At 46.6% G+C, this 13,532-nt stretch overlaps 1 protein-coding gene across 1 annotated transcript in view; it reads right to left on the bottom strand.

Annotated features, from left to right (window-relative positions):
* gdap1 (ganglioside induced differentiation associated protein 1) overlaps positions 1-12,240 on the bottom strand; it is a 17,737-nt gene extending 5,497 nt beyond the window's left edge. The window contains exons 1-2 of the mRNA XM_014159905.3: positions 12,007-12,240; positions 2,804-2,996 (exon numbers count right to left, since the gene is read on the bottom strand). Of these exons, the coding sequence (XP_014015380.1) occupies positions 2,804-2,996; positions 12,007-12,174 (361 nt within the window). The 5' untranslated portion in view covers positions 12,175-12,240. The remainder of the gene's footprint in view (positions 1-2,803; positions 2,997-12,006) is intronic.
* Positions 12,241-13,532: the final 1,292 nt, after the last annotated feature.

The raw sequence follows: 13,532 nt of genomic DNA, 5'->3' as shown, positions 1-13,532 counted from the left end.
GATGTGGAGGCAGAGTGGAGGCAGGGATGTGGAGGCAGAGTGGAGGCAGGGATGTTGAGAGTGGAGGCAGGGATGTGGAGGCAGAGTGGAGGCAGGGATGTGGAGGCAGAGTGGAGGCAGGGATGTGGAGGCAGAGTGGAGGCAGGGATGTGGAGGCAGAGTGGAGGCAGGGATGTTGAGAGTGGAGGCAGGGATGTGGAGGCAGAGTGGAGGCAGGGATGTTGAGGCAGAGTGGAGGCAGGGATGTTGAGGCAGAGTGGAGGCAGGGATGTGGAGGCAGAGTGGAGGCAGGGATGTGGAGGCAGAGTGGAGGCAGGGATGTGGAGGCAGAGTGGAGGCAGGGATGTGGAGGCAGAGTGGAGGCAGGGATGTGGAGGCAGAGTGGAGGCAGGGATGTTGAGAGTGGAGGCAGGGATGTGGAGGCAGAGTGGAGGCAGGGATGTGGAGGCAGAGTGGAGGCAGGGATGTTGAGGCAGAGTGGAGGCAGGGATGTGGAGGCAGAGTGGAGGCAGGGATGTTGAGAGTGGAGGCAGGGATGTGGAGGCAGAGTGGAGGCAGGGATGTTGAGGCAGAGTGGAGGCAGGGATGTGGAGGCAGAGTGGAGGCAGGGATGTGGAGGCAGAGTGGAGGCAGGGATGTGGAGGCAGAGTGGAGGCAGGGATGTTGAGGCAGAGTGGAGCCAGGGATGTTGAGAGTGGAGGCAGGGATGTGGAGGCAGAGTGGAGGCAGGGATGTGGAGGCAGAGTGGAGGCAGGGATGTGGAGGCAGAGTGGAGGCAGGGATGTTGAGAGTGGAGGCAGGGATGTGGAGGCAGAGTGGAGGCAGGGATGTGGAGGCAGAGTGGAGGCAGGGATGTTGAGGCAGAGTGGAGGCAGGGATGTTGAGAGTGGAGGCAGGGATGTGGAGGCAGAGTGGAGGCAGGGATGTGGAGGCAGAGTGGAGGCAGGGATGTTGAGAGTGGAGGCAGGGATGTGGAGGCAGAGTGGAGGCAGGGATGTGGAGGCAGAGTGGAGGCAGGGATGTGGAGGCAGAGTGGAGGCAGGGATGCAATAAAAAGGGGATTATACAGGATTATACAGGATTATACATTGACTCTTTGGGGGTTGTTGACGTGTCTTAGGGGGAACCCCTAATGAGTTACCCAGCCAGGGGTTAGGGGTTAGGGCTAGGGGTTAGTGGTTAGGGCTAGGGGTTAAAGGTTAGGGGTTAAGGGTTAGGGCTAGGGGTTAGTGGTTAGGGCTAGGGGTTAAAGGTTAGGGGTTAAGGGTTAGGGCTAGGGGTTAGGGCTAGGGGTTAGGGGTTAAGGTTAGGGGTTAGGGGTTAGGGCTAGGGGTTAGGGGTTAGTGGTTAGGGGCTAGGGGTTAGGGGCTAGGGGTTAGAGGCTAGGGGCTAGGGGTTAGGGGTTAGGGGTTAGGGGTTAGGGGCTAGGGGTTAGGGCTAGGGGTTAGGGGTTAGGGGTTAGTGGTTAGGGCTAGGGGTTAGTGGTTAGGGCTAGGGGTTAAAGGTTAGGGGTTAAGGGTTAGGGCTAGGGGTTAGGGGTTAAGGTTAGGGGTTAGGGGTTAGGGGCTAGGGGTTAGGGTTAGGGGTTAGGGGTTAGGGGTTAGTGGTTAGGGGCTAGGGGTTAGGGGCTAGGGGTTAGAGGCTAGGGGCTAGGGGTTAGGGTTAGGGGTTAGGGGCTAGGGCTAGGGGTTAGGGGTTAGGGGTTAGTGGTTAGGGCTAGGGGTTAGGGGTTAGTGGTTAGGGCTAGGGGTTAAAGGTTAGGGGTTAAGGGTTAGGGCTAGGGGTTAGGGCTAGGGGTTAGGGGTTAGGGGTTAGGGGCTAGGGGTTAGGGGTTAGGGGTAGGGGTTAGGGGTTAGGGCTAGGGGTTAGGGGTTAGGGCTAGGGGTTAGGGCTAGGGGTTAGGGGTTAGGGCTAGGGGTTAGGGGTTAGGGGTTAGGGGCTAGGGGTTAGGGCTAGGGGTTAGGTGTTAGGGGTTAGGGCTAGGGGTTAGGGGTTAGGGGTTAGTGGTTAGGGGCTAGGGGTTAGGGCTAGGGGTTAGGGGTTAGTGGTTAGGGCTAGGGGTTAAAGGTTAGGGGTTAAGGGTTAAGGCTAGGGGTTAGGGCTAGGGGTTAGGGGTTAAGGGCTAGGGGGTAAGAGTTAGGGCTAGGGGTTAGGGGCTAGGGGTTAGGGGTTAGGGCTAGGGGTTAGGGCTAGGGGTTAGGGGTTAGTGGTTAGGGCTCGGGGTTAGGGGCTAGGGGTTAGGGGCTAGGGGTTAGGGCTATTGGTTAGTGGTTAGGGCTAGGGGTTAAAGGTTAGGGGTATAGGGTTAAGGCTAGGGGTTAGGGCTAAGGGTTAGGGGTTAAGGGCTAGGGGGTAAGAGTTAGGGCTAGGGGTTAGGGGCTAGGGGTTAGGGGTTAGGGCTAGGGGTTAGGGGTTAGGGCTAGGGGTTAAGGGCTAGGGGGTAAGAGTTAGGGCTAGGGGTTAGGGGCTAGGGGTTAGGGGTTAGGGCTAGGGGTTAGGGGTTAGGGGTTAGGGGTTAGGGCTAGGGGTTAGGGGTTAGGGCTAGGGGTTAGGGCTAGGGGTTAGGGCTAGGGGTTAGGGGTTAGGGCTAGGGGTTAGGGCTAGGGGTTAGGGCTAGGGGTTAGAGGATAGGGGTTAGGGGTTAGGGCTAGGAGCTAGGGGTTGGGGGTTAGAGGCTAGGGGCTAGGGGTTAGGGGCTAGGGGCTTGGGGTTGGGTTAGGTGTTAAGGGTTAGGGGCTAGGGGTTAGGGGTTGGGGTTAGGGGTTAAAGGTTAGGGGTTAGGGGTTAAAGGTCAGTGACTTGCCATCTCTGAAGTTCTGGTCTAGATAGTCCATGATCTGAACAGGGTCTGTGATGACGTTGCCATGGTGAACGAGGACTGGTACCTCTCCTGCCGGGTTCAGTCTCATGAACCAGGGCTCGTTGTGTTCACTAAGAGGCAGACTGACGTCATACTCCTCACAGCTCAGTCCCTTCTCGGCTATGGCCAGACGCACCTAGACAGGATGGTCACAGCACAGTAACATCTAGACACACCTAGACAGGACAGTCACAGTCAGTTACATCTAGACAGGACGGTCACAGCACAGTAACATCTAGACAGGACGGTCACAGCACAGTTACATCTAGACACACCTAGACAGAACAGTCACAGCACAGTTACATCTAGACACACCTAGACAGGACAGTCACAGCACAGTTACATCTAGACACACCTAGACAGGACAGTCACAGCACAGTTACATCTAGACACACCTAGACAGGACAGTCACAGTCAGTTACATCTAGACAGGACGGTCACAGCACAGTTACATCTAGACACACCTAGACAGGACAGTCACAGCACAGTTACATCTAGACACACCTAGACAGGACAGTCACAGTCAGTTACATCTAGACACACCTAGACAGGACAGTCACAGTCAGTTACATCTAGACAGGACGGTCACAGCACAGTTACATCTAGACACACCTAGACAGGACAGTCACAGCACAGTTACATCTAGACACACCAAGACAGGACAGTCACAGTCAGTTACATCTAGACACACCTAGACAGGACAGTCACAGTCAGTTACATCTAGACACACCTAGACAGGACGGTCACAGTCAGTTACATCTAGACAGGACAGTCACAGCACAGTTACATCTAGACACACCTAGACAGGACGGTCACAGTCAGTTACATCTAGACAGGACGGTCACAGCACAGTTACATCTAGACACACCTAGACAGGACAGTCACAGCACAGTTACATCTAGACACACCTAGACAGGACAGTCACAGGACAGTCTTACATATAGACACACCTAGACAGGACAGTCACAGCACAGTTAGTTAAGATGTACAGCTCAGTCCCTTCTCGGCTATGGCCAGACACATGTACACAGATTCACAGAACTAGAATGAGATTATATTTCTATGCACAGGACAACACAATTCAAATTAGCATCATACCCACTCAGCAGCATCATATCCTTCTAAACTACGGCCCAGGCCCACCAGCAACACATATCAGTCCCTTCCCTGTTATGATCAGACCCCCCTACAATACAGCTCCACCTACAATACAGCTACAATACAGCTCCACCTACAATACACCTGCAATACAGCTCCACCTACAATACAGCTCCACCTACAATACAGCTACACCTACAATACAGCTCCACCTACAATACAGCTACACCTACAATACAGCTACAATACAGCTACAATACAGCTCCACCTACAATACACCTGCAATACAGCTCCACCTGCAATACAGCTCCACCTACAATACAGCTCCACCTACAATACAGCTACACCTACAATACAGCTCCACCTACAATACACCTGCAATACAGCTCCACCTACAATACAGCTCCACCTACAATACAGCTCCACCTACAATACAGCTCCACCTACAATACAGCTACAATACAGCTACACCTACAATACAGCTACAATACAGCTCCACCTACAATACAACTCCAACTACAATACAGCTCCAATACAGCTCCACCTAAAATACAGCTCCACCTACAATACAGCTCCAATACAGCTCCACCTAAAATACAGCTCCACCTACAATACAGCTACAATACAGCTCCACCTACAATACAGCTCCACCTACAATACACCTACAATACAGCTCCACCTACAATACAGCTACAATACAGCTCCACCTACAATACAGCTCCACCTACAATACACCTACAATACAGCTACACCTACAATACAGCTCCACCTACAATACAGCTACAATACAGCTACACCTACAATACAGCTCCACATACAATACAGCTACAATACAGCTACACCTACAATACAGCTCCACCTACAATACAGCTCCACCTACAATACAGCTACAATACAGCTCCACCTACAATACACCTACAATACAGCTCCACCTACAATACAGCTACAATACAGCTCCACCTACAATACAGCTCCACCTACAATACACCTACAATACAGCTCCACCTAAAATACAGCTCCAACTACAATACAGCTACACCTACAATACAGCTCCACCTACAATACAGCTCCACCTACAATACACCTACAATACAGCTACACCTACAATACACCTACAATACAGCTACACCTACAATACAGCTACAATACAGCTCCACCTACAATACACCTACAATACAGCTCCACCTACAATACAGCTCCACCTACAATACAGCTCCACCTACAATACAGCTCCACCTACAATACAGCTCCACCTACAATACAGCTACAATACAGCTACACCACCAATACAGCTACAATACAGCTCCACCTACAATACAGCTACAATACAGCTACACCTACAATACAGCTCCACATACAATACAGCTACAATACAGCTACACCTACAATACAGCTCCACCTACAATACAGCTACACCTACAATACAGCTACAATACAGCTACACCTACAATACACCTACAATACAGCTCCACCTACAATATACCTACAACACAGCTCCAATACAGCTCCACCTACAATACAGCTCCACCTACAATACAGCTCCACCTACAATACAGCTCCACCTACAATACAGCTCCACCTACAATACAGCTCCACCTACAATACAGCTACAATACAGCTACACCTACAATACAGCTACAATACAGCTCCACCTACAATACAGCTCCACCTACAATACAGCTACAATACAGCTACACCTACAATACAGCTACAATACAGCTACACCTACAATACAGCTCCACCTACAATACAGCTACACCTACAATACAGCTACAATACAGCTACACCTACAATACAGCTACAATACAGCTACACCTACAATACAGCTACAATACAGCTACACCTACAATATACCTACAATACAGCTACAATACAGCTACAATACAGCTACACCTACAATACAGCTACAATACAGCTCCACCTACAATACAGCTACACCTACAATACACCTACAATACAGCTACACCTACAATACAGCTACACCTACAATACAGCTACAATACAGCTACAATACAGCTGAACCTACAATACAGCTACAATACAGCTCCACCTACAATCCAGCTACTGTCACGGCTGTCGAAAGGAGTAGCAGATCTAAGTGCAGCGTGTGTGTAGTTCCACATTTTATTTACTCTGTGAAACTCATGCAATACATCAAAATAACTGAATAGACAAAAACAACAAACCGTGACACAGAGTACAAACACTACCCAAAAATAATCACCCACAAAACCCAGGAAGAAAAACCCCTACTTAAATATGATCTCCAATTAGAGACAATGAGGACCAGCTGCCTCCAATTGGAGATCATCCCAAACAAGTCAACAAAGAAATACAAAAACTAGAACCTAAGAACATAGAAATAGAAAAGATAGAAAAACACAAAACACCACCTGTCACGCCCTGACCTACTCTAACATAGAAAATAACATCTTACTATGGTCAGGACGTGACAGCTACAATACAGCTACAATAAAGCTATACCTACAATACAGCTCCACCTACAATACAGCTACAATACAGCTACAATACAGCTCCACCTACAATACAGCTACAATACAGCTACAATAAAGCTATACCTACAATACAGCTACACCTACAATACAGCTACAATACAGCTACACCAACAATACAGTTACACCTACAATACAGCTCCACCTACAATACAGCTACACCTACAATACAGCTACAATACAGCAACACCAACAATACAGTTACACCTACAATACAGCTACACCTACAATACAGCTACACCTACAAAACAGCTACAATACAGCTTCACCTACAAAACAGCTACACCAACAATACAGCTACAATACAGCTACACCTATAATACAGCTACAATACAGCTCCACCTACAATACAGCTCCACCTACAATACAGCTACACCTACAATACAGCTACAATACAGCTACAGTACAGCTCCGCCTACAATACAGCTACACCTACAATACAGCTACACCTACAATACAGCTACAATACAGCTACACCTACAATACAGCTCCACCTACAATACAGCTACAATACAGCTACAGTACAGCTCCACCTACAATACAGCTACACCTACAATACAGCTACACCTACAATACAGCTACAATACAGCTACACCTACAATACAGCTACACCTACAATACAGCTACAATACAGCTACACCTACAATACAGCTACAATACAGCTACACCTACAATACAGCTACACCTACAATACAGCTACACCTACAATACAGCTACACCGCCAATACAGCTACAATACAGCTACACCTACAATACAGCTACAATACAGCTACACCTACAATACAGCTACAATACAGTTACACCTACAATACAGCTATAATAGAGCTACACCTACAATACAGCTCCGCCTACAATACAGCTCCGCCTACAATACAGCTCCACCTACAATAAATCTACACCTACAATACAGCTCCGCCTACAATATAGCTCCAGCTACAATACCCTTACACTTGTGCCATGTCATGCCGAACCTGGAGTAGGACATCAAAGAATTCTCTATGATAGGGCTGTGGACTTCAAAGCATATGGGTAGACTACATTGGGAAGCACAGCCGCGAGCTGCCCAGTGACACGAGCCTACCAGACGAGCTAAATTACTTTTATGCTCGCTTTGAGGCAAGTAACACTGAAACATGCATGAGAGCATCAGCTGTTCCGGACGACTGTGTGATCACGCTCTCCATAGCCGATGTGAGTAAGACCTTTAAACAGATCAACATTCACAAGACCGCAGGGCCAGACGGATTACCAGGACGTGTACGCCGAGCATGTGCTGACCAACTGGCAAGTGTCTTCACTGACATTTTCAACCTGTCCCTGACTCATTCTGTAATACCAACATGTTTCAAGCAGACCACCATAGTCCCTGTGCCCAAGAACACTAAGGTAACCTGCCTAAATGACACCGACCCGTAGCACTCACGTATGAAGCCATGAAGTGCCTTGAAAGGCTGGTCATGGCTCACATCAACACCATCATCCCAGAAACCATAGACCCACTCCAATTTGCATACCGCCCCAACAGATCCACAGATGATGCAATCTCAATTGCACTCCACACTGCCCTTTCCCAGCTGGACAATAGGAACACCTATGTGAGAATGCTATTCATTGACTACAGCTCAGCGTTCAACACCATAGTGCCCTCAAAGCTCATCACTAAGCTAAGGACCCTGGGACTAAACACCTCCCTCTGCAACTGGATCCTGGACTTCCTGGCAGGCCGCCCCCAGGTGGTGAGGGTAGGTAGCAACACATCCGCCACGCTGATCCTCAACACGGGGGTCCCTCAGGGGTGCGTGCTCAGTCCCCTCCTGTACTCCCTGTTCACTCATGACTGCACGGCCAAGCACGACTCCAACACCATCATTATGTTTGCTGATGACACAACAGTGGTAGGCCTGATCACCGACAACAACGAGACAGCCTATAGGGAGGAGGTCAGAGACCTGGCCGTGTGGTGCCAGGATAAGAACCTCTCCCTCAACGTAACCAAGACTAAGGAGATGATTGTGGACTACAGGAAAAGGAGGACCGAGGACACCCCCATTCTCAATGACGGGGCTGTAGTGGAGCAGGTTGAGATCTTCAAGTTCCTTGGCGTCCACATCACCAACAAACTAGCATGGTCCAAGCACACCAAGATAGTCGCTAATCACTGGGGCCAAGCTTCCTGCCATGCAGGAACTCTATACCAGGCGGTGTCAGAGGAAGGCCCTAAAAATTGTCAAAGACTCCAGCCACCCCAGTCATAGACTGTTCTCTCTGCTACAGCATGGCAAGTCTAGGTCAAATAGGTTTCTAAACAGCTTCTACCCCCAAGCCATAAGACTGCTGAACGTCTAATCAAATGGCTACCCAGACTATTTGCCTTGCTCCCCCCCCCCCCCACCCCTCCCCTTTTTTTTACGCTGTTGCTACTCTCTGTTTATTATCATCTATGCATAGTCACTTTAATAACTCTACCTACATGTACATATTACCTCAACTAACCGGTGTCCCTGCACATCGACTCTGTACCGGTACCCCCCTGTTTATAGCCTCACTATTGTTATTTTACCGCTGCTCCTTAATTATTATTATAAAAAATAAACCCTTAAAACTGCATTGTTGGTTATGGGCTTGTAAGTCAGCATTTCACTGTAAGGACTACTACACCTGTTGTATTCAGCATTTCACTGTGAGGTCTACTACACCTGTTGTATTCAGCATTTCACTGTGAGGTCTACTACACCTGTTGTATTCAGCATTTCACTGTGAGGTCTACTACACCTGTTGTATTCAGCATTTCACTGTGAGGTCTACTACACCTGTTGTATTCAGCATTTCACTGTGAGGTCTACCACACCTGTTGTATTCAGCATTTCACTGTAAGGTCTACTACACCTGTTGTATTCAGCATTTCACTGTGAGGTCTACTACACCTGTTGTATTCAGCATTTCACTGTAAGGTCTACTACACCTGTTGTATTCAGCATTTCACTGTGATGTCTACTACACCTGTTGTATTCAGCATTTCACTGTAAGGTCTACTACACCTGTTGTATTCAGCATTTCACTGTAAGGTCTACTACACCTGTTGTATTCAGCATTTCACTGTGAGGTCTACTACACCTGTTGTATTCAGCATTTCACTGTGAGGTCTACTACACCTGTTGTATTCAGCATTTCACTGTGAGGTCTACTACACCTGTTGTATTCAGCATTTCACTGTGAGGTCTACTACACCTGTTGTATTCAGCATTTCACTGTGAGGTCTACTACACCTGTTGTATTCAGCATTTCACTGTGAGGTCTACTACACCTGTTATATTCAGCATTTCACTGTGAGGTCTACTACACCTGTTGTATTCAGCATTTCACTGTGAGGTCTACTACACCTGTTGTATTCAGCATTTCACTGTAAGGTCTACTACACCTGTTGTATTCAGCATTTCACTGTAAGGTCTACTACACCTGTTGTATTCAGCATTTCACTGTGAGGTCTACTACACCTGTTGTATTCAGCATTTCACTGTGAGGTCTACTACACCTGTTGTATTCAGCATTTCACTGTGAGGTCTACTACACCTGTTGTATTCAGCATTTCACTGTAAGGTCTACTACACCTGTTGTATTCAGCATTTCACTGTGAGGTCTACTACACCTGTTGTATTCAGCATTTCACTGTGGGGTCTACTACACCTGTTATATTCAGCATTTCACTGTGAGGTCTACTACACCTGTTGTATTCAGCATTTCACTGTGAGGTCTACTACACCTGTTGTATTCAGCATTTCACTGTGAGGTCTACACCTGTTGTATTCAGCATTTCACTGTAAGGTCTACTACACCTGTTGTGTTCAGCATTTCACTGTGAGGTCTACTACACCTGTTGTATTCAGCATTTCACTGTAAGGTCTACTACACCTGTTGTATTCAGCGTTTCACTGTAAGGTCTACTACACCTGTTGTATTCAGCATTTCACTGTAAGGTCTACTACACCTGTTGTGTTCAGCATTTCACTGTGAGGTCTACTACACCTGTTGTATTCAGCATTTCACTGTGAGGTCTACTACACCTGTTGTATTCAGCATTTCACTGTGAGGTCTACTACACCTGTTGTATTCAGCATTTCACTGTGAGGTCTACTACACCTGTTGTATTCAGCATTTCACTGTGAGGTCTACTACACCTGTTGTATTCAGCATTTCACTGTGAGGTCTACTACACCTGTTGTATTCAGCATTTCACTGTGAGGTCTACTACACCTGTTGTATTCAGCATTTCACTGTAAGGTCTACTACACCTGTTGTATTCAGCATTTCACTGTAAGGTCTACTACACCTGTTGTATTCAGCATTTCACTGTAAGGTCTACTACACCTGTTATATTCAGCATTTCACTGTGAGGTCTACTACACCTGTTGTATTCAGCATTTCACTGTGAGGTCTACTACACCTGTTGTATTCAGCATTTCACTGTGAGGTCTACTACACCTGTTGTATTCAGCATTTCACTGTGAGGTCTACTACACCTGTTGTATTCAGCATTTCACTGTGAGGTCTACTACACCTGTTGTATTCAGCATTTCACTGTGAGGTCTACTACACCTGTTGTATTCAGCATTTCACTGTGAGGTCTACTACACCTGTTGTATTCAGCATTTCACTGTGAGGTCTACTACACCTGTTGTATTCAGCATTTCACTGTGAGGTCTACTACACCTGTTGTATTCAGCATTTCACTGTGAGGTCTACTACACCTGTTGTATTCAGCATTTCACTGTGAGGTCTACTACACCTGTTGTATTCAGCATTTCCACTGTGAGGTCTACTACACCAGTTGTATTCAGCATTTCACTGTGAGGTCTACTACACCTGTTGTATTCAGCATTTCACTGTGAGGTCTACTACACCTGTTGTATTCAGCATTTCACTGTGAGGTCTACTACACCTGTTGTATTCAGCATTTCACTGTGAGGTCTACTACACCTGTTGTATTCAGCATTTCACTGTGAGGTCTACTACACCTGTTATATTCAGCATTTCACTGTGAGGTCTACTACACCTGTTGTATTCAGCATTTCACTGTGAGGTCTACTACACCTGTTGTATTCAGCATTTCACTGTGAGGTCTACTACACCTGTTGTATTCAGCATTTCACTGTGAGGTCTACTACAGCTGTTGTATTCAGCATTTCACTGTGAGGTCTACTACACCTGTTGTATTTGGCACATGTGACAAATAACATTTGATTTGATTTGATATGGAACTGGGATTGAGCTGTCAGGAAGGCCACGTGCATGTTAGCCAAACGATCCAGCTTCCTGTTCAAGCAGAAAGAGCAAAACATTGGTTGTAGCCAGCCTGGTTACAGTCCGTTTTTTTGGACACATCGAGCTGCAAAACGCCTATATGATGCTATAACTTCATTTATGTTGTCATATCAGCGTTATTTTTGATTAGCATGTCGCGCTATACCTTGTCAAGTCACGCAATCCACGCATACCCTTGAGGAGCTGTCCATTACGGCTTGGTGCTGAAACACTCACCTTCTGCGAACTGAAGGACTGCGTCCAATGATACAGTGTCATTTTGGATGGTTTGGCATTCGTGCTTTCTGTGACAGTTCCGCTCTCTTGTTGTACCTCTTGAACATCACCTTCGTGAATGAGGATTTCTTTCTCATCCTGAAATTCGGCGCTGTTTTCCGCCGCCATTTTAGCTCTATGTCTGTCGCCGAGTTGTTGCTGTGTTTGGGACGGTTGTCACTAGTTACCACAGCCACAAAGTCAAAATTGTCAATATCATATAAATGCATGAAAACAAAAATGTGATTTTTGGACTTAATTTAAGGTTACGGTTAGGCATAAGTATAGCAGTGTGGTTAAGGTTAGGGTTCGTTTTTTTTTAAAGAAGATAAATTGTAGAAGTAGGCAGGGTTTTAGATATTTGTGGCTGTTGTAACTAGTGAAGACCTGTTTGGGGACGGAGCGGAAGTGAGGTCAGACCTCCTGCGTCATCAGCATCAGGGTTGATGGATGAGAGAGGAATGGGAAAAATGCCCCTGTCTTTGTAAGTTCCTCTCTGAAAGTAGTCCTCTGTCAGTGTGTTATGAAAAGCTTCAGTGGTTGTAGGTCTATATTTAGATTAGCCTACGTAGCAGCTATTTATTTAACTTTCTGTAACATGTGTAAAATAATAGCAAGAAAAAAAATCCTTCTGGTTTTAGAAACTGGTCTTTGTAATGTGTTAAAGTCCCTTGCGAGAGGTTGTGGCCCATACAGCAGCTCTACGTAGTGTTGACCATTGCTCCCAGTCAACAGCAGAGGTCGCTGTTATCCACTCCTTTTTCAATTACATTCAATTCAATTCCAAGGGGCTTTATTGGCATGGGAAACATGTTTATACTGCCAATGCAAGTGGTTAGGGTTAGGATACTGTGATATTGTCAGTACTGTATTGACAAATTAATAGTTTCCCTTCGACTGAAGCTAATATATTTCCATCATTTCTGAACTGATTGAATAATCAGGTTGTGTAGAATTAAGAATTAGAGTCATTTTCTTAAATCTGTCAACCTATAATTGTATATATATGAATACAACGTCTAAGCTTCTAACATGTTTTAAATAGGCTATACAATATATACAATTATAGGTTGACAGATTTAAGAAAATTACTTAAATACAACTGTCACACAAAAAGTAGCCTTAGCAATAGGCTAAGCAAAAAGCAAAAAGCAAAAAGTACATGTTCTTTTCATTACGACATTTTGAGAGTTTTGCCTAAAATCAGCGATCTTACAGAGACTAGATTTACAGTGACCGTATGATGGAACTAGAATACTGGTTTAATCGGATCTTTATGGATATTTTACCCCCGTTTTCACTCACACCTCAAAAAGAGCCATTCTGTAGAGGAAACACACAGCTGTGCTAAGGCAGGAGGCGCGAGGCGCGAGTTTTTCAAAAACCGCACCGACCGGTGGCAGCGGCAGGTTGCGACGCGGGTAGCGGCAGTGGCTCTCTGAACTATGTGATTTACTGGCGAACAGCGGCACATAATCCAGGGGGGT

This window comes from Salmo salar, chromosome 19 (assembly GCF_965601325.2).
Source record: "Salmo salar chromosome 19, fSalSal1, whole genome shotgun sequence".
In the NCBI taxonomy this organism is placed as follows: Eukaryota; Metazoa; Chordata; class Actinopteri; order Salmoniformes; family Salmonidae; genus Salmo; species Salmo salar.
The sequence above is the reverse complement of the archived record's forward strand: the minus strand, read 5'-3'. Positions and strand labels throughout refer to the sequence as shown.